The sequence below is a fragment of the Epinephelus lanceolatus genome, chromosome 23 (assembly GCF_041903045.1).
Source record: "Epinephelus lanceolatus isolate andai-2023 chromosome 23, ASM4190304v1, whole genome shotgun sequence".
NCBI lineage: Eukaryota > Metazoa > Chordata > Actinopteri > Perciformes > Serranidae > Epinephelus > Epinephelus lanceolatus.
Window position 1 is genome coordinate 25,735,362 of NC_135756.1, and position 24,329 is coordinate 25,759,690.

General features: G+C 41.8%; 1 protein-coding gene across 11 annotated transcripts in view; it reads right to left on the reverse strand.

Annotated features, from left to right (window-relative positions):
- The window catches only part of dock4b (dedicator of cytokinesis 4b), a 170,189-nt gene that overhangs the window by 61,482 nt on the left and 84,378 nt on the right, over positions 1-24,329 (reverse strand). For all 11 annotated transcript variants that reach the window (XM_078165406.1, XM_033614621.2, XM_078165405.1 and 8 more), the window contains exons 13-22: positions 20,578-20,703; positions 14,985-15,109; positions 14,197-14,359; positions 10,765-10,871; positions 9,058-9,211; positions 7,279-7,376; positions 6,986-7,069; positions 4,115-4,215; positions 3,129-3,210; positions 1,649-1,819 (exon numbers count right to left, since the gene is read on the reverse strand). In XM_078165406.1, the coding sequence (XP_078021532.1) occupies positions 1,649-1,819; positions 3,129-3,210; positions 4,115-4,215; positions 6,986-7,069; positions 7,279-7,376; positions 9,058-9,211; positions 10,765-10,871; positions 14,197-14,359; positions 14,985-15,109; positions 20,578-20,703 (1,211 nt within the window). The remainder of the gene's footprint in view (positions 1-1,648; positions 1,820-3,128; positions 3,211-4,114; positions 4,216-6,985; positions 7,070-7,278; positions 7,377-9,057; positions 9,212-10,764; positions 10,872-14,196; positions 14,360-14,984; positions 15,110-20,577; positions 20,704-24,329) is intronic.

The following is a 24,329-nucleotide window of genomic DNA, read 5'->3' on the forward strand; positions in this document are numbered from 1 at the left end:
ACTTATATGGGAGAGTGTATAAAAACTGACCCCCTGTACAGCTGTCATGAAAGAGTAAATTAACTATAGCGATTTGTTTGTACCAGGCTGTAAACATGTTTGTTTCTGCTGTAAAATTGAGCATTTTAATATGGAGGTCTTTGGGGACTGACGTGCTCTTGGAGCCTGCCTCAAATGGAACTGCATTTTTTGGGACTTTCGTCTTGGCTTCCGTTTTTCAGCCCCAGAGGCTGCCGCTTGGTAATAATCAGCTCATGGGCCAGAAAAGCTTGAGAAATCCTGTGTTAATTGTTTAGACAAACCACTTGTTCCCTAACACAATAGTTCCCCAAGGTAAATGCCATCTGTGCAGAAACTCTTATTGACAATTGTGTCTAGAAGGGAAAATTTTAGCAAGGTTTTAGCAAGAAATGGTGTCTGCTATCTGTGTGTGTGTAGGTGCTCAAAACATCAGATTTTACATCATCCTGTGATGAAAACTGGTTACAGGTGGTAAATTACAGCTACATGGCTTGTGTTGTATGTGTTTGTGTGTGTTAAGGCAGCATGTGTGTGTGCCCACATGTCACAGATCAACTTGGATTAACATTAGCCTGGCCTGCATCTTCCCACAGCTACTGTTGTGTTGAGAATACAGATTAGTTGAGATCAGGAGTCAGTGGAGGGCTGAAGTGGAGCTTTTCAGACAGCGTGGAGAGGGCACAAGTGGAAAAGCCGATGTTACACTTGTTTTTTGGCCTTAAAGAGAGGTAAAATAATTACAGAAGTGACTGAAGGGTTTAAAACAAGACTGTCAGTCTGCTGAGGAGACTGTTACAATTGTTCAAATGAGCTGTGGTAAGAAAACCAGATGAAGTAATGCAAACGATGAAATTTTTGTCTAATGCTAGAACAAAAATATGTTCAGGATGAGGGCACATGGGTGAGGCAAACAAAGCAATAAAGAGAGGGGATTATTAATGTACTTAGGGGAATGAACACACACACACATTTATGCGAAGGTTTTGTCTGACTTGAGTGCTGAGCGCAACCTGGGATTTAATCGATTAAAAGAGTACACGACTCTAATGGACTAAAGAGAAGTGATTGGAAAAAAGAGGCAAATGAGAATACAAAAGAGCCAAACAAGAGATGATGAGGAAGAGGGGGAGAACATGGCGAGGGCAGAAGAAAAAGAAGGGATGAAAGCAGATCACAGATCCACACACAGGTTCAGTAGATGCAAAACATGTGGGTATATCCCTACAAGTGCGCCCAAATACACACACAAAAAAACCACACAGGCATCTGTTTCTGGTGTGTAATTAGGATTATCTTCGGCGTCTTTAGCTTGTTTGTTTTGGTTTGCTTGTTCGAAATCAGTGAAGGCGGCCGCCCTGCTGTGCAGACCTCCCAGTGGAAATGGAAAAGCTGCCACAGAAATGCCTATTCCGACTCCAGCCCCGGCCTCTGGCAGCATGAAATTCAATTACAGACAATTTCTCACCTATCACAGCTGCATTAACAGGACTCCCTTAGAAGGAAAACATAAAGTGGTGCACAAGTACCAACAGGTGCAGATTCACACGTCCACATCAGTGCACATAGAGATGCACACTGACAACATTAGAGACATGTATATGCATGTCACACAGACATACATACAAACCTGTGTTTGTGCGACGGGGCTGGTGCTTTTGTTTTCCTGCGACAGGAAGAAGCGGATGGACATGAAGAGCTCGTGGATGCAGACTCGGAACTCCTCCTCATTCTGGCCTCCTGTGGCCAATGAGAAGAGCCGGCGAGACTGGATGATGTACTTAAAGATGTACTCGCTGGCCTGGAGGAAAAAAGGATATTGTTGTTAATCATCTGTCCTGTGATTAAAAAAAAAAAAGTCAGGCTTTCCTTCCAGTGAAAACAGTGAAGGTATTATGTGACATGAAAATTTGGTCTCTGATGTATGTCACCCAAAGCTTGACTCTTATGACTCAGTTTACATGAAAGCAAAAAGTGGTGTGCATTTGTGTTGAAATGATAGAAAACTCCAAGAGTGCTACTTCTGTGTAAAGGGGACAGCCGGCAGGACGGGATCATGGGCGGCATAGTTGTGACATTTTGACGATGTGTTTTGCATGAGAGGTTTAAAAAGTAGCTGATTGCAGTTAGCGGCTAACTCATAGAAGAGACACAGCTGCTGAAAATGTCCCCAAATTGGGAAAACAATGACGTCCCGGAGCTCTGTCTTCTGAGCAGAGGACAAGATCAGCCGCCATATAACAGGGACGGTAAATGATTGTTATTGCCATAGTAATGCCATCGTTATTGTTTGGACATATGTTATATGCCAAACTAGAGACCGACACTGTTGTATTACCTCATACACATCATGCCTCTTTTGCTTCTGCAATGCCAGCATGCTGCCTAAAATCACACGTGTGTAAAGGGCTATTGTCTCTTGACTTGATGACATCACAATTTTGAGACTTACATCTCTGATTTCTGGCTTTGACAAAGAAAAGCTCATGCTCACAAATACTGATTGAACTTTCCTCAGCCATGTAAATAATATATTAGAACCCTTAATTTAGGGTGTGTTCCCCTTTAAATGTGTCTAAAGGAGGTGCTCTAAAAAAACAACAAAAGACATGCTATAAATCACTCAGACTGCACAAGAAAAAACCTTGCACACACATCTGCGACGTGTCTCATTTATTATTTACTGCATGACAGAGTAACATTTACTTCTGGTGGAGAACGTGTTGCGTGAATGATAAATGGAAAACCACAGTACAGGAGCCGCAATGTGTCTCTCTGACGCCGCATCTGCATGAGTCATTAGAATAATGTGATGTGGATCCCCAACAACCAGAGGCACTGCATTTCTGCTGATTAAAATTGCATGCAGCGTAATAGGTAGAGGGGAATAATGAATGGTGGCGCAATGTATTCGCTGCTGATGGAGGAGGGGGGGCGCGGCGGCAAATTAGGAGGAGTGATAGTGAGAGGGAACAGGTTTGTTTGTTTGTATTTGTGGATGCATCTGTGTTGATGTTGTGATTGATATCCATGATTTTGTGTCTTATGAAAACATCACCTTTGCGTGTGTCCTGTGTGTGCATGTGTGTGTGTAGGAGCAAACACCTCACCTTGAGCACCTGCTGTATGTGATCCTGGTGTTCTGCGTCAACAATGCGGTCCACGTACCACTTCAGCACTTTGATCAGGTCCCTGGAGAAGACACACACACACACACACACACACACACACACACAGTATCACTACTCACCCCTGGCTACGTCACACATAGCTTCTGTCACTGGATTTAAGATGAGGCAATGCAGTGTTTTGAAATGAAACACTTCATTATACCATGTTTAATCAATTTCATTTGCCAGTTTTTCATAAATACAGCTGATTCAAATGCTCCAGCTGAGAGTAATAATTTTGAAATGACGGACAAAAAATAAATAAAAATCTGGTGTTTGTTTCACTTTTTAAATTAGTGGAGACTTCAAGAGAGGCATCTCTTTGTGCAACAGTGAGCTGGTGACAAAGACGACAGAGAGTGATTACCGAACAAGATGACTGTCTCATCCTAATCAGGACTGGATGGCATCTTGATTCCCTCTTAATAACTTAAGATAACTTCTCCGTCAATTAATTAAGGTGTGACACATCTAATGAAACAATATCACGCAGGTAAGAGAGTTTAAAGCAGATGGATGTGGCAACAGCGTTCTGTGTGGGTGCGTGCGACGACCGAAAAAAGAGAAGACAGCGCCAGCACGATATCTTAACAGGTACAGAGAGTGTGAAGAAGACAGCCGGTGAGAACAGCAGGTTGTGAGTATGTGTGCGTATTTATATGTGTGTGTGTGTATGCATGTGACAGATAGGAGAAAAAATGAGGAGGTAGAAGAGTAAAAAAACTAAGTACAATTTCAAATTTCATCAGCCAGGGGGCACCATACGCATTTCATTCACACTTCTGTTGACTGAATCACAACACAGAGCTGAGCAGAGCTGCCTCTCAGCGCTGACGCAGGGCGACCTGCCTGCCCATGTGATACAGTATGTCATTAGAATATAATATATGGGTGAGGCTTTGCTGTTGTACGCTCACAGCATGTACCTATAGGACAAAGCTCCGGCAAAGTGGCTCTCGATGTAGGTGTCCATGACTGGTTTGAAGTGCTGGAATTTGCTGTCCTGGAGGAGGTTGATGATATGGACCTGGAAATAAAGAAGACATTTTACAATTTGCCACCGGACATGTTCCACCCACCCAAACACTGTTGCAGACCAAGTACCCCCTCTCATGGCAACAGTACTCCCTTATGGCAGTGGGCCCCCAGCACAAAAAAGGAGCATGCCACACCACAAAGACTGTCTAGAAATGGCCTGTGGAGCGTCACATAAAGCTCAAGGTGTCGACCTGGCTTCGAATTTCCCAGGTCCCAATCCGCTCAAGGACTCTTGTGATGTGCCGGTACCCCAGATGTACCCCTGGTCCAAGGTGGGGCCTCCTTGTATCAGACTTGGCTCTGACTTGTCAAGGCATGAACACAGGATCTCTGGGAGTGTCCTGCGGTGTCTGGCACTAGGGCATTGCGGCAGACCCTTTGAGTCCAGTGGGTTGTGAGATGGAGTAATGGCACGTGCCGCAAATGCTCATTCAGATTGGGATCTGGGGAATTTGGAGGCCAGGCTGACACTTTGAGGTCTTTGTCATGTTCCTCTGGCCATTCCTGAGCAATGTCTGCAGTGTGGCATGGTGCATTATCCTGCTGGGGAGTGCTTATGCCATGAAAGTGTATACTTGGTCTGCAAGTAAAATTCTGTATCATTTTGTTCCAGCTTGTCATTGGAGCTACATGATGAAGCAAATATTCATCTGTCAAAGGGAGACACTGAATTGGGAAGTACTGAGTGTACAACTGGATAAATGAGACTTGGATTATACTGCAGGGGTTTTGTGAGAGTTTGTAAATGGATGTTTTTATATAAGTTTTGCTGTTGTTAAACTTGGGCCCCAGTGACTCCAATTCATCGAGAATCTTCTTTTTGGATTTTCCATTCATAGTGTGGGCTTTCAAGAAAAACTTAACACACGGTGAATAAATTGTTATTTTGCAGGTGAAGAATTCTTTAAGCAAACAAAACACATCATATGAAGTGAATGTTGTTTTGCTAGCAAAACTAAATCAGAAATGCTTTATTGGTCCTTGGGGGGGAATCAGAGAATATCACAGTTGCTCTACGACTTATAATTTCTCTGTGCATACTATATATATGCATACAGACATTATAAGAAAACTGAAAAAGAAAATAAGAAGTATGTAAAAGAAAAACGCTACAATATAAACATAAAAAGAGCAAAAGAAAAATTAGATGTAAAAAAAAATCTCAGAAATATGAACAAATATGAGCAAGTATAAAGACACCTGATAAAATGAAAAATCAGTAAGAAACTTTTTAAATTGTCTCGATTATAAGAATTTTTACCTTAACATTAAACCTCAAACGCTAACAGCCATATGGTACATCCACAGTGAGACAGTAAAATGTTTAGACACTACACGAATATACAACATCTGGGCATCATTTTATGTTCACTTAATTTCAGACATGTGTCCAAAAGAAAAGCGTGAGGAAAACAATTAAGACTCAAAGGAGCTGTGTGTACGGTTTAGTGCCATCTAGTGGTGAGGAGTGCAGATTGCGACAAACTGAAATTTCTCCAATGTGTGAACATTGGGTTAGGATTCCTTTAGTGTTCATTGTTGGGAGGTTTTTACTTGAAATTATCCGCAGAGGTCTTGTCATCTCCAAAACAAACAGACGGAGTGATTAAAACCAGTAAAACACTGACTGAAGGAGTTTCACGTTACAAATCAGTGTTTCTCCGATGCTGTTCAGCTTGTATCAGACAGGCCTCTAGCCTGCTAATGTGTGCTCACCTTTTTTCCCTTATAATTTAATATCCAGATGTTCAGGGTTTTTTTTTTTTTATCAGGAGTCAAATTATCCTCAGAGGTCTCTTTCTTTCCAAAACAAATGGATCCAGTGATTTAAACCGGTAAAAACACTGTATAAAGCAGTTTCAGGTGTTTTTAACCACGGTGTTCAACATAAAAACGTAGCCAATGTTAAGTTTGTCCGTTCTGGGCTTCTGTAGAAGCATGAAGAGGCAACATGGTGGACTTCATGGACAAGGACCCGCTCCATATGTGGATATAAACATCTCATTCTTAGTAATGAAAACACAGCAATTCTTATTTTCAGGTGAATATACATTGCTAAAACATACTTATTGTATCATAATCCTTTTCTGCTGGTATATATCCCTCTAAATCCTAGATATAAACTTATATAGACATCTCATACCACATCTTATATAGGCATAGACATCTAAAAAACATAATAAAACCATGGAAAGTAAATTTTATATAAACCCTACAGTATGCCTACAGCTTATTTTTTTTACAGAGAACATATTCCACCCATGCAAAGGGCCCTTCACAAGCTGGAATACTCCATGTTTGGCTCATGTGCGGATTGTTGTGAGATGCCCTGAATTTGTCCGACCACAGAAGATAAGTCCACATGTCAGACTTGTTGGATTGATCTCAAAACCACAAAACGGAAACCTGATGACTGCACCGGCTTGCTGGACCTTTTCATCACTGATAACACCACGCTGAGAGGAGAGAGTGTGTTCATGTGTCAGCGTGAGACTGATGTAGAGAGAGAGACACACGGAGAAAGAAAGAGTCAGAGAGAGAGAGAGCCAGATCGATCACAGGCCTCGCTCTATCAGCGCAGTGCAGCGTGACCGGGGTGAGATTGGTTCAGCGAGTTCTGTGGCGTTACATCACACGATCTTTCTCTGTCAGTAAGTTTGTGTTTCTGTGTTTGATTCAAACACTGTGAGATTCTGCTTGACATATGAAGGAAAAGAGGCAACAGGAAATACCAGCAACAGCAAAATACCACCACTTACCAGTGAATCAAACACCTTGAGGCCATATCTCTGAGAGCTTTCATCCAGAATACCAAAGAGAGTGTCCAGGGTGTCCTGGAGAAACTGAAACAGGGAGCAGAACAAAAGAGAGTTTGTTTGTGCTGAGCTGCAGCATCAAATTAACTTTTTAGTTTTTGAACATCCTCATCCACTGGACTTGAACTTTGAAAAAAACAAACGTGTGGACTGAAATCAAATCAAAAACAATCAATACTACAAATGCCAGGGTAGCAGGAGCAATTCAGCGCTGAGAAATGTCATTGTGGGCCTACTTTGACAATCTCGGAGCCATCGATCTCTTTCAGCTTAGAGAGGCTGTCGTTTATCCTTTCGGGGTGGGCTCGCCACTTCAACAGGTCCAGCATATCTCCTGGCGAAAAAGACAAAAAAGAAAGGAGATAAGATAGCAAATGAAGGAGATACGGAAAAACAGCAGTGACAAGCACAAAAGATCAAGACATATCTTGTGTTTGTTTGTGAAGAAGCGCGGGATTATGAGAGCAACGTGCACCTCAGATCACAAAGCATCACCGCACCCTTCAATTATAGCCCAAAAACTCCACAGAATCCAAACAAATGATGACATTTTCAAGTGCGGCGGGATAAAGGAGATAAAAAGTCATTTTCCTGAGCCAGGGTCCCCAGACATATGCATGAATAAAACATGAGCCTGGAGAAGAAAGTCTTTTAGCTGTCTCTTCGGATTGCGTTCAACCTGAAGCGTGTCTTTTTTGCAACTTTGAATTTGTGTGTGTGTGCACGTGTTATGAGTGCGTGCGTGACTGCATTTGTTTTTTACCAATCTGTCAAGCTAATTTTGTCGTCAAAACACTCTGCAATATTTCTATAATCAATTCAGCGACAAAATCAAATGTATTCAGGAAATTAACCGCCTGTTGCAAGTGAATTGTGCCTGAAGCCTTTCTGTTTATATATTCTAACATCCACTTAATGAGGTAAAAAAAAAGGACTTACAATTCACTGTTTTTTTTTTTTTCATTTGCAGTCTGAAAATACTATTGTCTGATACAACAGTGACAACGTCTGGTAAAGTTTGGAACACACGACTCATTCTCAAAACGTCTCCTTTGTGGCACCCCTTCTATTTCAATTTATGAGTATCGTTGGCTACTGTTCACAGCAGAATAAATGAGGGCAAAATATCAGCGACGAGCCACTCCTGCTGAAATAAGACTACAGTTCCCACTCGGCAAGCAGATTTCTGAAAGCAAGGATTTATAGGTTCATTAGGGAGTGCTGCAAACTCCAAGTTTTTCCCCACCACACTGCACATTCACAGGTTTTCTTCACACTCTTGAATGCTTTGGATGGAAATATCACTTTCTCACCTGCACAGAACTTGTCACTCCCTCTTTGTTTTCCTAAACAAGTTGCTTTTCACCATTATTTTTAGCCTTTTGTGAAGTGCTGATCTCTATCTTTGGCAATAATAGTTGTATACCTTAAGCTTGGTATACACTGTACAATTTGAGTTTGTTTCTGACCTAATGTTTGAGCTGCATAATTCATGTCGGAGTGGGACCAAATTTGGGCTTCGTTGAGCATTGTTCGCCATGCAGTGCAAGGACCGATCCTGGTCCAATCAACGGCTCCAGCTGTTGGACTTTAGGATGAATTTCTGACATCAGAAAATTTGGTCGGCCATCATCAAGCGCTCGTACAGTTGAAGCAGAGCCACGAGTCACTTCTCCAAGCTCAGTGCCTTTTCACTCAATCAATCAATTACACAGTGTGGCCCAGTGGTTACTTACTCGTGGGTCATGTTCCAAAAGTGGGTTGAGGGTCCATTCTGAATGGACCGCAAGTGACACGTGAACGTGAGTTACATTGCTTTAGACTATTTATCTGCATAGTTGGAGTTGGCATTAAACAACAGCATTTCTAAAATGGGCTCAAATCATACAGTGTATGCAGAAGCACGGAACCAGCTAGTGTATGAGCTACCTCCAATTGACAAGAGTTCAAGCGTAGAAGCCAAAACACCTCACTGGGCCGGTAGCCAAAATGTCAATCACTCGAGTCGACTTTACCGTTTTGTGTGAGCTTGGTGGAGCAGAGGAAGCTGGTGATCCAGAAAGACTCCTTGGTGCCTTTCAGAGTCTGGTTGTTGGATGGCAGGTTGGCTTTGGAGAATGGCAGCTTCAGGTAGCGCGAACAGTCTGCCAAGCTGGTGTTCTCCTCGCACTGGGAACGAGGGAAGGAAGGACAGAAAAAAAGCACACATTTTGTAAACTGGCACAGGTGATTAATAGGAGAGGAGCAGAAGGATGTGATGTTATCACAAAGCTGAAGTAATGAAACATTTCATTAGATTATACATGGGTGATAAATGTCATTGGTTTCTATATTAATATCATTGAACACCGTATATATCAATCATGATTGAGACATTTCAGCTATTGCACATGATCAATGAGAGACAACTTGTTATTTTTGGGATTTACTGCGCTGCCTTAATGCCTACAGCTGAGGCCATTTGAGCTCCAAAGCTACCACACAGTTTGGACTGATTCTTCTGTGTCTATTTTGGGTCTGAGGAGAAACTAGGCCATGCCAGTTTCATTGAGCTTTTCAGCAACTTCCATCTGGCATTAGAATGGGCCTTTTTCCCCCCTCTCAACGGTGGGAACACACAGGGCTACCAGAGCTGTCCTCTAAAACTGGCAGGCTCAGGTTACGAGAGTTTAGCAGGACTAAATCTGGCCGCCAAAAGGAGACAATGAAAGGGGGACTTTTTGTTTTTTAAGGCTGTTGAAAATAGTTTAGCGAACAGCAAAATAAATAATCAGACGTTTGGTCACTGTTCCGCCTCACTGCCAATAAAATGTATGAATGCACTCCATGCTTTTCTGTCCTCCGCAGAGCCTGAGGTTTATGCACACACCCTTTGCCTGCAGCTGAGTAAAACCATGTAGTCTGCAATTATTCTGAATTACACCCAAGACAGTCTCGCAGAAGCTTTTAACAGGGGGAGGTTGGCCATTTTATTTGCCTTAGTCTTTTCATCTTTCAAAACCAAAACGTGTGAAAAGATGAGTCTCTTCAGGTCTGTAAAAATGCAGAAAATGGACATAAAGGTCACGTTAAATACAGATATAGATGTGTGTATGTACAAGCACTCGCTTGCGGTTCTAGTCAACCGCACAGCTTGGAAATGTTACGTAAGCGAGCATGACTCATGGGCAGGTCGGTGTGTAACCGAGTGATGTGAGCTGTTTGTCAGCCCGTGGCACTGAACAGTGTGATAACAGAACGGACACATTTTGCCATTTGGAGCACACAGTTCACATAATCATATACAGCATGTAATCCCATCTGAGGTAGCCCTGGCGACACCTGAGTGATGCAAAACAGTGAGTGGGTTCACTTAAGAAAATCTCTCTTCAATTTAGAAAGACCATGAACTGTTTTTCTCTTTCTGCCCGCTGAAAATCTTTTGTTTTGAAATTGCTCTTTTCCTGTTAAATACCATGTCAAATGTGTCATGCAAGGACTGCAGAGTGCCCACTGATGAAGGCCAAGTAGCTTGAATTATCATAAAAAGCAGATCCCTCCTGTGGTAGTGAGATGATAACACTGCAAGTCTGATTTTTGGATGGAATTACACATCAAGATTAATATTTCAGCAGAACAATGTGTGCCAAAAACAACCATCCTGCAAAGCACACAGTCGATTCATGTCGTTCAGTCACAATCTTTGTGGTGAGGGTATGAAGGGTTTTTTGTTTTTTTTTTACCTTATGGATAATGAGCTCATGGGTGCCATCTGGCAGAGTCCTGCCATCCTCCTGCATCAGAGGAACAAAGGAGTAGCCAAAGAGTTTCTTCTCTCCCTTGTCTTTAGCTGTCAAACAACAACACATGGACATGGCATTGAGTCCAGAATACACCAGCACAGACTGCATGGAAATAAACAAAACAAACACTATTGTTATGAAACCACTTCTCTTCAGATTATGCAATAAACATGAATAAATTAAAAAAAAAAGTTGATCTGATGCTTTGCCTTTAGCGCATTTATTCTACTTAAAATGTGAACCTAACACCAAGCTAACAAGCGTTGTTGACTGTGTACGCAAACCAGTGTGCAGTTGATACACACTCCATGGTTTTACATTATTCCCCTGACTGAAAAGAAGAAGACATCCACCCAGCAAACATAGATGCAAACAATTCAGGTTTTAGAAAGGTTAACTTTGCAAATGTTTCAAAAGGAGGGAAATATGTTAGGCCTCTATGATGCACATGATGCATTTGATGAAAAACACTAAATACAGGCACACGCTTTATATGCACCTTTACAGGAAAACTCTAGAGTAGTGGTTCCCAACTGGTAGGTCGCGCTCCACACCAAATGGACGACATGTGACTCGCAAATGTATAAAGTTTGTAAAAAACACACTTTACTTTGAAGTACAGTGAATTTCCGACACAGAGCTTTTAATTTGAAGAGCCGTTTCCTGCTGTAGAGTGAGTGACTAACAAATAATGATTTGACAGAGACAACAAACTAGCTCGATGCCATGACCAAACACAAGTATGGCACCAAATGTATTAAACTGTGCGGACACTGAAGTAATGACTAAGGAGAAATCTGGACCCTGTGGCTGGACCAGTTGGGAACCACTGGTGTATCATGCAGTGTGGGACTCGCACTGGTCTGGTCTTGGTCTTGACCTCTCAAAGTCTTGCTCTTGTCTCAGTCTTACTACCCTCTGGTGTTTCTCATGACTTGATCTTAGTTTAAGGTGGCCTTGACTACAACACTGGCTGTAACCACACACAGCTATATGATTAAAGTAGGAATTGACTGCTATGTTCTTTTTCTAACTATTGGAATCTGTGGCTCTGATGCAGCTGCCTCTTTGTCCGTGGTCACTACTACTACTAGCCTTGCTCAAGGTCCCACCTACAGCTCCGACTGTTTACATTTCACATGTAATAGCCTCTTCACACTGAAGGCTACTGCAGTGTTAAAGGCGGCAAGGATGAACGCAAACTAAAGCTGCTCCGGTGAGCAAAAGGTGCTGGGTGTCCAATGTGAGGCAGCAGATGAAGTCATAATAAACATCACAATCCTCTGCAGGGAGGTTACAAAGACACCCAGTGTTTTCGCTGGTAACATTTCTTCGTTTAGTTGTATGTGCAAGTATGAGAATTGCAAGAAGAGGAAGAGGGATTGAGAGGACACCTGGAAGCAGCAAGAGATGTGACCAGTGTATCATACTGTAGTTTACAAAAGAATGCAGCCCAGAGACGATACAGACATTTCATACACCAGACGTATATAACGTGGATCTACAGATCTGCATTTCACCTGCCTTGGACCCCTTCATATGAGAGAGCCATCACTCCATTTTTCCCTGTGAGTAGAGACTTCAGTGAGAATTGTGGAGTAACCTGGGTCGACCCCTAGTTTTGACTGTACCGAACACACCCTCAGTACACTCACACACATCCTAAACCGAAGGCAAAAAGCAAAAACAAGATTTTTAGATGCTGTTAAGTTACTCTTGGAGGGCCTGATTAATGCAGGCTGCTGTGTTTTTAAGAAGCTTTCTGAAAGCTCTGGGCATAATTTGCATTATGAACACATGTAATCTGATTTATCTGCCGCTTTAGCAATAACGTGCTAATGTGCGCACAGCGGGAAGTGAGAAGTGTTGCGTGAGCAAGGTTTCTATTATTCCCTTTTCCTTTTACCATTTAAGCACCCTCTACCAAGCCTCTTTGTGAGTGTGTGTGTGTTTGCGTGTGTGTGTGTGTGTGTTCAATCTCCCGGGAGAAGCACAAGTTGTACTGTATTAAACTCACAAAATGGTTCTGCACCATGGCCGTTTTATTTCTGTCTCGCTTTGCCATGATTGAGTTTTTTTGCAACAGGGAAGTTATTGCTTCTTAGACTCAAGACTGTAAACTTTTGCTTTTTGTTGTGTGTGGTTCTTTTTGGACAGGTTTTCTCAATCTGTAAACCCTCATAGCCTCAGGCGCTAGGAGATTAGGGGAGATTAAGTGGTACTGTATGAAACTCAGGCTTAGTTGAGCTTGGCAGACCAGGTACAGATTGATGTATGTTATATCTGGAAACCACTCGACTAAAAACACACCATGCTATTATATAATACAATTTAATAGTTTGGGGGCTTGTTAGGAATTCAAGGTTTCATATTGTAAACATAGAAAGACTGCATTTTTAACTGTCTAGTGAGAGACAAAACTCTACAGAAATAGTATTATCATTAGCATACATGTTTCCATTGTTTTGAATATAACAAAAGCTATTAACAAACAATCAGCTGTAATAAAACAAAGTACTGTGCTGCTGACGCTGACAGGTCTTTACAGTCCCCTTTAGCACCATTCAGGAGCAACAGCGCACTCCCCGCAAACAAATTAACAATTACCGCTGCTGCATAATGAGCGCGGAAACAAGATGAAATTTAAAAGCATATTCATGAAACTGAGCTTTCTGTTTTTCCTTAATTGAAAATGAGAGTGTCTGCTAATCATATTTCTACAGGCAGGTTGCCCAAGAATTCGGGAGCCCCTAATAGTACGTCTAATATGGTCTCCTCAGTTTGGTGTCACCACAGGCTTAAATTGGGCTCTTAATGGGCAGCCCTTGGGTAGCAAAATGCTAGCACTGCCAGCAGTAATAAGGCTACTATATCTACTGCACACAGCCACACAGCCTCCCAGCTTGGCTGCAAACGGCATAATAATATCAGCTTGTTATGAGAGAAGAGACTCTGCCCTCTCCCCGCAGCCCAGAAAGGGGGGGAGAGAGGGTGGGGGGAGCAATATTTTGGTCATAATTAAAGTTTTGTCTCATTAGGAGGTGAGAAGTTGGACAAACTAGTCTCGTTATGAAAATGCTTAAACAAGTGCACACTTATGCACTTGGACATCGTCTATTTGGGGGAGGCAGCAGCAGCAGCCTCGGCTTGGAGCCGGAGGGTTGGCAGATCCAGTGAATGCTTATCGTGCTCATCTCCCTCCACAACAATGCCTCTTTACTTTCCTGGATAATCGACCGAAAAGGAAAACAGCACCTCCGGCACTCACACCTGAACAGCCAATGTTTGAAAATGCGCGAGAGCCTAGAAAAATGTGCTCACTTAACCTTTCCTTGATGAATAAACGTTACCTACAAACCCGTTCCCACTTACTGGAGCAGTGTCGAAACTCAAATCGGACGTGCGACCCGCGGAACATGTCGACCGGGATGGGCAGCTTGATCTGTTCCGCCCAGCGTGGGCTGTTGTTGTGGTACAGCACCAAGGAGTGGTACTCATCCCCACCTGGCTCGCCAGAGCCGGCAGCCACGTGACTCTGAAAGACAGAGAAAAAGACTGAATAATGACAGAGGCGGAGAGGAAGAATGAAATGAAAAACACAGGAAGTGAAGAGAGGAAATGAGAGGCCTCGCTCAAGGATGAGGTAAAGGGGCAGATTTGAAGAACACAATGAAATAATGAGTCAGACGTGGAATGATAAGAGTGTATTGAAAACCATCCCCACACCACAAATGCCAATAAAGTGAGAATGACATGGTTTACATGTGCATATTTATGTGTGTCAGAGGGTTGCATGCCATGCGGTGGCAGCGGCAGTGGCAGCAGGGTTATATTTGAGTCTATTTTCTGTTCAAGGCCGAGGCAGCGCAGGAAACCACAGGAGCAGACTGTCACAGCACTGCACCAGAAATGGGCAACACACTGGAGAGACACTTAGCTCTCATCTGGGTCAGCGATATTTAAATGAAGAGTTTTGCTCCAAAATAAGACACTGGCTATTAAGGAAAAAAACGGAGATAACTAAGGACTTAAATAAGGCATTTAGTCTCCTTAAACACAGTGGTTAGATGGTAGAAATGATACATTTTCCGTATGATAGTTCATACAGTAGTAGCAGCTGTGACATGCAGTTGCTGAGTAACACAAAAATGTGTATTTACCTTGAGGATCTGTCCATCCATATCCAGCACATAGACGGTGATCTCCACGTTTCTGGCAACACTTTTCCCACCCTTCTCAAACTCGCCTTTCTCCAGTGTGATGTAAAGGTCATTCCTCATCTCCCCTGCAGGAACAGGAAGGTAAAAGAGGCAACAAGGCATTGATTATGCACACAAGCAAGCATTATTAATGATCTCTCAGCAGCTTGACGACAATTTTTAGCGCAATGCTTCATGACAGGGGTGGACAGCGTTTAGATTAGTGGCCTTTAATGATACATTTCCTGCTGACGTGAAATCTAAGCCTGAGCTATGACCTTCCGCCGCCAGAGAATACAAGATTTAAAATCTGCTGTGAGTAATCTGGGTTGCTAAAATCCATATTCTTTGATTACAGCAGAGTAACAAGAAGCCATAGTCCTCAACCTATTTAGCATCACACTGCTATAACATTGTCAAACAAAATCGATGCAGTAGAGCCGAATATATATCATCTTCTCTACTCAACGCATTCTTCTTCCTTCCACAAAAGCTGGCATCTACATTACTCACAATGGACCAGACAGGACCCAAAATAACCTGATGGATCAGACAAATATTTACAAATCATGCTCAGGTTCAGGTCAGGTTCATCCTAAAAACAACGGATCTACTCTCTGTGTTGGGCTACTTCTTGTTGAGTGCTGGGGTTTGGTATTTACCATTTTTAGGTGGTAAATATTCATGTAAGTTAATGTGAGCTAGCTCCATATGGAAGACCTCAAACAATATTTGTCATCACCTAACGTTACCCAAAGCTCAGTGTATTTGCTCACGGCATTCTGGCCTTTCCAGCTAGAAGCAGCGGCAATGAATGGAACTTACAGTTGCTGCAAGGACCACTGAACAGTGCTGAAGCTACCCACAGTGGATGCCACCACCTTCCTCCACAATCACACCAAATAAACCATGATGGTTGGATTATGTAAGTAGCTCAGTTAACAGTAGTTACAGTTCAAGAAGAGTTCGTACAGATAAAGACAATAGTAAGACTAAAATTGTATTAATTATAACTGCTGATGTTTAAAGTGTGTGTGTGTAACCCCTTTGATGGTCATTTACAAGGTGCGACATCTGAAACCCTGGTATACAAGCATTAACTCCATTGGGCTCCATTCGGATTCAGACACAAAAAGAGAAAGCATGTCGGGTTCAGATCGAGTTTGGTTACCGTTCTCTCAGCTCCTAGTTGGGATCAGACAGAAATATGCGACATGAGCTGCACTCTAGTAGCCACCAGCCTCAAGCGGAGATGTGAAACAAGCCACAGAGGTCTGGTAAGCCCACTTCTTATTGACTCCACATCACTAGATATTTTTCATTTTCACTTCCTTTAGCCCCGACCGACACTGACCCAAGTGACCTCAATTGCGGCAGTTAATCAGATTTCACGCAACTTATTTAAGGCTTTCTACAACTTTTTTTCACACATGCATTAGTACAACCCAAAATCAAGTTCCCCTCTAACACGCTGCTTTTCGTTCTTACATGTAGATGTAAGTGCATATCTGGCCCATATGTTTGCATTGTGAGAAGACAACACTATGTACACAAGGAAGAGAAACATGTACTTGAGATTGCAAGGTGTCAGAGTTCATCCTACAGCCGCAAGGCTTCAAGTTCAATCCTCAACTAGACAAAATAACTGTCTACATCCATGCATCCTATAAAGCAGGGCTGCCCAATTTGGGGCCCGCGGGCCAACCGATTAGTTTTGGCCCGCGGCCCATGCTCAAATTTTCAATAATTAAATAATTATTATTTTCCCGCTGCCAGCAGTCGCAATATCTCTTTAAATATTTATTTATTGTTGCACTTCCTCTACTGACCACAAATCAGCATTGTGTTACATTGAGGGTAGGGTGGCGCTGTTTAGCTCCCGTCAGCTCAAATCCGGCCGGAACTGACCAGAGAGGGAGAAGATGCTGGGATGGAGGCATGGAGCGTGTGAGGAATTGGCACACTGACAAAAGAAAGTTTAAAAATTGTTGGGAACACGAGTACTTTTTTACTGAAATTGATTCCAAGGCAGTATGTCTAATATGCAAGCAGAGAGTCGCTGTTTTAAAAGAATACAATCTCCGTCGCCACTTCGAAACCCATTTCCCATCAGTTCTCAAAATACACCGGAGACGAGAGAAAGGTGAAGGCTGGAGACCTGTTGTTCAATTATATTCCTATTTGAAAATGATTGTTCAAGACAGTGGAGACTGTAATATATTGGTCTTGTAGGGACATGTTGTGTCCCATGTTTTTAGAGACATAGGCCTGGTACTTATTATTTTTCTGCTTTCAATAAACAGAAATGTTATTCATTTTCTAAATTACTTTGTATGACTGTTTATTTTGCATAGTTATATCATAGTCATTTAATTAAATGCACTGCAACATGAATGTTTAGTTTTGGCCCGTGACCCTCCACCCTGATTCATTTTTGGCCCTCCACTGAGAAGTATTTGGGCACCCCTGCTATAAAGGAATAAATTAAATACAGTCCATTTCTGCACATATATTTCATACCTACAAGTGTGTAAATAACAAACTCGTCTCTGGGATTTATGAAAAAAACAAGAACCTGACCTATAAACCTTTTCTTAAGAGCAAGTGGTGTTGCAATCTGTATATACAGTTCAGGAAAATAATCCCAGGAAGTAATATTCTCCATCTTTTTGTTACAATTGCAGCTGGATGTACAATGACTGGACCAGACGCACACTCATTTCCTTCTGCAGGGGGATGTCAGAGTGGTGCAAAGCGCTCTGGGTAAGAAAGAGGATAGGCCTGTTTCCTCTGCAGCCAAGCTGTGGTCAGACACATTGTAAAATAGCTTCCCTATATAACCTCTGCCTGTGTGTGTGTGTGTGTGTGTATGTGTGTGTACTCATCATATCTCTATCTCTAGGGTCAACATTGATTTTCTGCTCTTGACAACAGTAACCATAGCAACATGGGGCATTTTATATACTGTACGCTTGCTTTGCACACACACACTGACACACAAAGAGTGCAGGAAGGCAGACACACACACACGCAGGGGCAGTTTCTTAATGTACAATAGGAAAAAGGGAAGTGAAGAGGGTGGGGCTTGAGCGGCTTAGAAAAGAAAATGAGGAGCCAGACACAAATCCAGAAAGAGACAGAAAAAAAGAGGGAGAGACAGTTTCCTTAGCTCAAGGGCAGACTTACACCGGCAGAAAGGGGTGAGAGCACTCAGCGTTAAGGGTTTGTAGTCAGACAAAGACAAAGAAAGAGACAGTGAACATAAATCTGTGTTAGTGAGGCGCTGGGGGACCCGTAGTCTGTGGTTCCTCTTTATCTGTGTGACCAGACAGCATACCTCACCTATTTAAAAGAACGGCTCTTCTGTGGAGAAAAAACCTCCCCTGATGTCCAGCTCCCATAAATGAATGAACACACAAAGAGTCCAACGGCTAATTCAAACAGAGCTTTCCCTTCTGTGCTTTTTCCCCCTCCACAGTACATGTAAACAAACATGTACATCTTTGGTCCCTTGTTTCATCTTACATTCAAGTGATTGTAAATTTGTTACCACGGCAACAAGACCCCATACAGCTAAGCCAGAGGGTCTCTCTGCAGGGGTCTCTGTCATTTAGAGAAGAAGCTATCTAAGTGATGCCTATCTACCTGAAACAACTTGAATATTTCATCTTCCTGAGGGCACCCTAAGGTGGAATTCAAGTAGTCACGCAATAGGTTGGGATGTCACGTGTTACCAAGGCAACCACAGCAGATTGTTGTAAGGCAGTAGTGTACACAAAACAAATATGAGAAAGTGCATAATTGAGTTTATAGCCTCACAAGGTGCCAGCAACAATATTATTTCATGAATTAACATTTTATATGGAAATTAATGTTTTGTTACTCTTACTGAATACAAAGTTTATGTGTCTTCACACCTGCTGCCTGGTAATGCCTACCATACAAAATACTTTTAAAAGTCTGACACCCTCTCACATCTAAAGACAGTGTGAGTTTTTAGTCACACACTATAAGATGTTGCAAAGACTGAGGTTCTTGCGGAGTCACTATTTGCAAGACTTCAAATAGATTAATTTTAAAATGATTTCCCATTCTGCTCCTGGTGGAAAATATTATGCCAAACTCCCTTTAAGAAACGGGACATATTAATAATTCCCTATGTGTCCGCATAAACACATAACACTAGAAACAAAAGATAAAAGGCGTCAAATCCCAATAGTATTCTTGTCAATTCGTTATCAATATAATCCATTAAAATAAATTGTATTTGCGTACAAACGTTACATTTTGAACCAGCCTGAGTGTAGCTATTGGTTGCTAACGTCATTGAACTTCAGATTATGTTACTTATCTTTTGATAACATTTAACATTTTTGATTGTCAGAACGTCAAGAAGAGAAAAGGACTGACTTAAGACATCTCGGATTTAGTTTTATGACCACCTTACGCTAAGCGAATGAGATCACAGAGGCATGCATCAGCACAGGTAAAACTCTCATGACTTTCTGACATTTGAAATGTGTCTGTGACAGTGACACTGCTTGAAAAGTTGTTTAGCATGAGGCTAGCATAAGTAGGAAACTATATGTTTTATGTCTCCATCTAACATGTTCTGTCGAGGTCAGTATTTCTTGCACGTGGACCATCTTCTCAAAGTCCAAAGATACAGAGGTTGGTGAATTGGACACTAAATTGTCTCCAAGTATGAATGTGACTGTGTGAATTTGCCTGTAATCTATATGCATATTAGTTTTGTGATAGAGATGATATGAGATTTAAGTAATAAATGGAAGGACGGAAACTGGGTGGTTTGTATAATCAGAAAAGGTCACAAAGGAGAAGAAAATGAACTTCAACAGAGAATCGAAGGATGAGTATATTTGGTGCAAGCCATTCTTTGATAGCCAAGTGATCTTTGGGGCATGTAGTGGAAAAACACTGCAGCAGTGACGGATTAGCACCAAAAAATGTCAGCAATACATTGGATGCATTTATGCTGAAGTGAACTGATTGGCAAAGCAGCTGATGTTACTACAAGAGTGTTTTTGGTAAGGGTCATATGGATGTCTTCCTTAATTTGATGCATTTCCTGTTGGACCAGAATCTCAGGGTACATAAAATGTATTAAAGGACGAATGTTAACTGTAAAAAAATATATATTTGAAGGGCAGAATTATTGGCATAATTTAGAATAACTTTGGTTGGTTGGCACTGGTTGGACAAGTTTGTTACTGGTGCAGAAAGAGATCCCAACTCAAGATATTCTGGTTTACAGGCTAAAAAAGTAACTCAGTACGAAATGTGTAGAGAATGCAGTGCAGCTAGCTAGAAAGCTAGCTTCTTAAATTAGCAATGTGCAGGGATAAAATGCTACCTCAGCATCTGACCGACAGAGAAGTTGTCCGTGTTGAGCAATAGGAAGGAAGGACATCTGACATCCATGATGATCACAAACCCCAAGAATGGGGAAGTTGGTATTGACGGAAGGTAATAGCTGAAAAATCAACATAGCACCATATAACTTGTGCAAGTGAGCTTGTTTGTGGCGTCCTACCTGGCATGATGACATCAGAGAAGCCCAGTTTCCTGGTGATGGACACACCCCGAGTGAAGAGGACCATGTACTCTCGTCTCAGCTGCTCTATGTCCCCGTGGAGGAGCTGGAGAGCCACTGCCAGACCTAACAAAAAAAGAATAAAATTCAAAAGCTGAAATATCCTATTCTAATATTGCAGCCTTATTTGCCCTCCCTTACCCCTTACCATAGTCATGCAATAAAATGCTCAGAATATATCATAAACCTATCCCCTACACAATAAATAACCTTGTATTGGTGAGCTCAGAAAAAAGTATTCACAAGAGCATATTTTCAGTTTTATTACAGCCACATAGACTTGCGAACCAGACAACTACAGTTACTGTATGCCTGCCAACGGCGATGCTTATGTGTATGGAAGGAAGCACACACCCCCACATACATACACCAAAAAATGCAAACAGCCCGTGAGTCATCTCCAGCTCTGTTTTTTATTAGGAGGAAATCCTACATGAAGGCTGTCGTCTCAAATCAATATCCTTATGCAATAACTTCAAATGTCAGCGCAGCCAAATTAAAGCACCGACTTTTATTTAGAGCTCAAAACGCATCTCCTTGATGTCCACATGTTTGTCCCGCTGCATGCTCATGACAAGGAGAGGCAGACACACAAACAGCTTAACAGTAAAGGAGTGTGTAGGAGACAACAAGATAATGATTATTATTGTTGGGGACGTTTTTACGAAAGTTGGGAGGGAGCAGTGAAACGGTTCATTAGCTGTGAGAGGTTTCAGTCACTGGAGGTCAACAAGGCAACGTGGCTTGTTTGCAAACTTGTGAGCAGTATGCCAAAATTCACTGCACCAAAGGCACAGAGCAGGGAAAGACTGTGAAGTTGAGAAAAAGGGTTTAAAGTTTTCAGATGTGCTGCCAGATTGTGTATCAGATAAAAATGTTGTAATGAATTCCTTTTCAACTTCAACTTAAACTTCAAATTTATTTTGTCCCTGGAGGGCAATTGGTTGTACAGAAAGTAAAAACACACATAAGAACTGAAATACTCAACAACTGGGGGGAGGTGGGGAGAACCAAAGACAGTGAGCTGAACCAACAGTGGGCAGTGGAATATAGCCACTGCAATGTTAAAAAAAATACAGAGCAAATTAAATGATTAGCAGCCATTTTAGGCTGATTATTTTTCATTTTAAAAAACAATTGCCAGAACCTGCATAATTCCTAAACAAGAATTACCACCGTACGGTTGTATGCTTCTGCGAACTAGTCAAGTTGTGTCTATGTCTGTCCAGACTTATACGTAGCCATGACAGCTGACAATGCTTTGAAGATGGAAGTTGCGCAAAGAAGCTTCATATTCTAAAACTCAGATGCTTTACACACATCTTCAACCTGGGCTCCAATGGTAAAATGCAGTACAGACAAAATGCTAAAAAAAAATTAAGGCAAGAAAATAAACCTATTTTGATTATCAGCATCCTATAGTTCAAAAGATTACTGTCCACTATCAATACTTTATGAAATCGAATGCCTGGGAAACACAGTTGACCTCCACTAACACCCAAACCTGTAAAGACTTCTGCTGGAAAAACCTGATTCGCTTTTTCATCACGCCCAAACAGAAGTCTTTTATGTAAACAAACTGGCACCCAGCTGTGCTACTGGAGGGAATGTGGAAAAATCATGGTTGACCATGCCCATAGTTTAAGGTCTTTTTCCTCTTTTCAGACTTTCTGGAAAGAAGTAGCAACAATCATTTCAAAAACTTTGGGTTTTAGTATTATTAAAACGATCACATCCCTTTATCTTGGACAAATCCCTGATGGACTAAGTAAAGATGATACCTGTCTACTAAAGATCTTGCAGCAAGTAAAAAGGCCATTACAAAATACTGTCTCCAGAAAAAACTATCCTACTGCTAGCCTCTTTTTTAATACAATTAAACACTTTACATCTTCTAGAACAGATGACCTACTCCATATGACTCCAAAAAGAATTGGGAGGAGAAAATGGTGTATTTATTCAGGAAATCTTTGAATTCGGAAAATTTGTCTCGACTTTTTAAAGATCCCATGACCTCATATTTGTCTTTACTTTCTTTTTCCACCTATGTACTGCTTTCTATTCTTTCTTTTATGTGCTTATCAAGTGTGAAAAATGTCCACAAATAAAACATAAAAAATATATGTATTTATATGAAATCAATGAAATACATTAATTTACAATTAACACTGAGTTTGTGTGGAAGGTAGTTTAACCACACTACATCACATAAATTCTACCAAAAGACAAAAGCAGCTGCAAACATTAGCCTACTGTGCTAACATTTAACTAGTCATCTTTAGCAGGAGTTTTAGCTGAATTGATTTAGCTGCTGCCTCATTTAATTATGTGAAAAAACAAATTTATCTATCAAGCTACTTTATTAGTTAAAGTGGATATTCTTTTAATTACAGATACCAGCTAAGAAAACTTTAAACGTAGGCCACATTTAGTTTTAGGTTCAGTGAAGGCTAGCCATAGCTAGTAGGTAGTAGCTAGTAGCTGGTAGTTAGTAGCTAGTAGCTGGTAGCTGGCACCTAGTAGCTAGGGGAACTGCACATTGGTCCGACAGCCCATTGGTCCGACATCCCATTGTTCCGACCATATTAAACTCATTGTTCCGAAGTCCCGTTGTTCCGAAATCATCATGATGCCCTGTGGTTAAGGTCTGGTTAGGTTTAGGCACAAAAACCACTTGGTTAGGGTTAGGAAAAGATCATGGTGTGGGTTAAAATGAAAAAGAAAGTGGCAAACACATAAGCCGTGAGCCTGCTCCGCCTCAAGCCTTTCCCAGCTGACCCAGAGCCGGTTGCGGCGCACCATCAAGGCAGAAATACGCCCGCCGGGAGCCATTCAGCACCGCGGAGAGCTCCCCACACAACCCGGACCCCAGAGTTAATAACAGGAGGTTATGGTGTTTCACTCTCTTCTCTCTATGGCACTTGTATCTCGACCAGTAGCCTACTTTTGTTGCGTTTGCTGATCCTCTATGGTACACAAATACAGTATAGCCTAGTATAATCACATATCGGAACAACGGGACGTCAGACTAATGAGAGGTCGGACCAATGGGCTGTCGGACCAATGACATGGACCCGTAGCTAGTATAGGGTTAGGGTTAACGTAGCTGTTAGTTAGTAGCTAGCAGATAGTAGCCAGTAGTTAGTACTTAGCTAGTAGCTGGTAGCTAGCAGCTAGTGGCTGATAGTTAGTAGCTAGTAGCCAGTAGCTGGTAGCTAGCAGCTAGTTGCTGGTAGCTGGTAGTAAGTAGCTAGTAGCTAGCTTTCACATGACTGGTTTTAGACTTCATTGTGTATACTGCAAAGTTTAGATCCTGTTTTCATAAATTACACATTCTTAAGGTATAGTAATTTTCATATGGTGAAAAAGATGTCAAAAGTCAAAAAGAAAAAGAAAACACACACACATGTACACACACACACACACACTCACACACACAGAGTGTGAAGTGTGACAGAGACACTACAGACAGAACAGTCCTCTGATCTTAAGTAATTTAAAAAATAACACACAGTCCATCAACAGTGTGTGCAGCCTGGCACAAAGGCCTGGTGGGAAATGAAAGGAGATTCCCATTAGGTACAGGGGAGACTTTATTTCTACCCAAGACTAATCTGCCTGCCCCTTAATGTGATCAAGCCGCTGGCATTTATACACACATAAACAAAGACACACACAGACAGGCTCTAAAA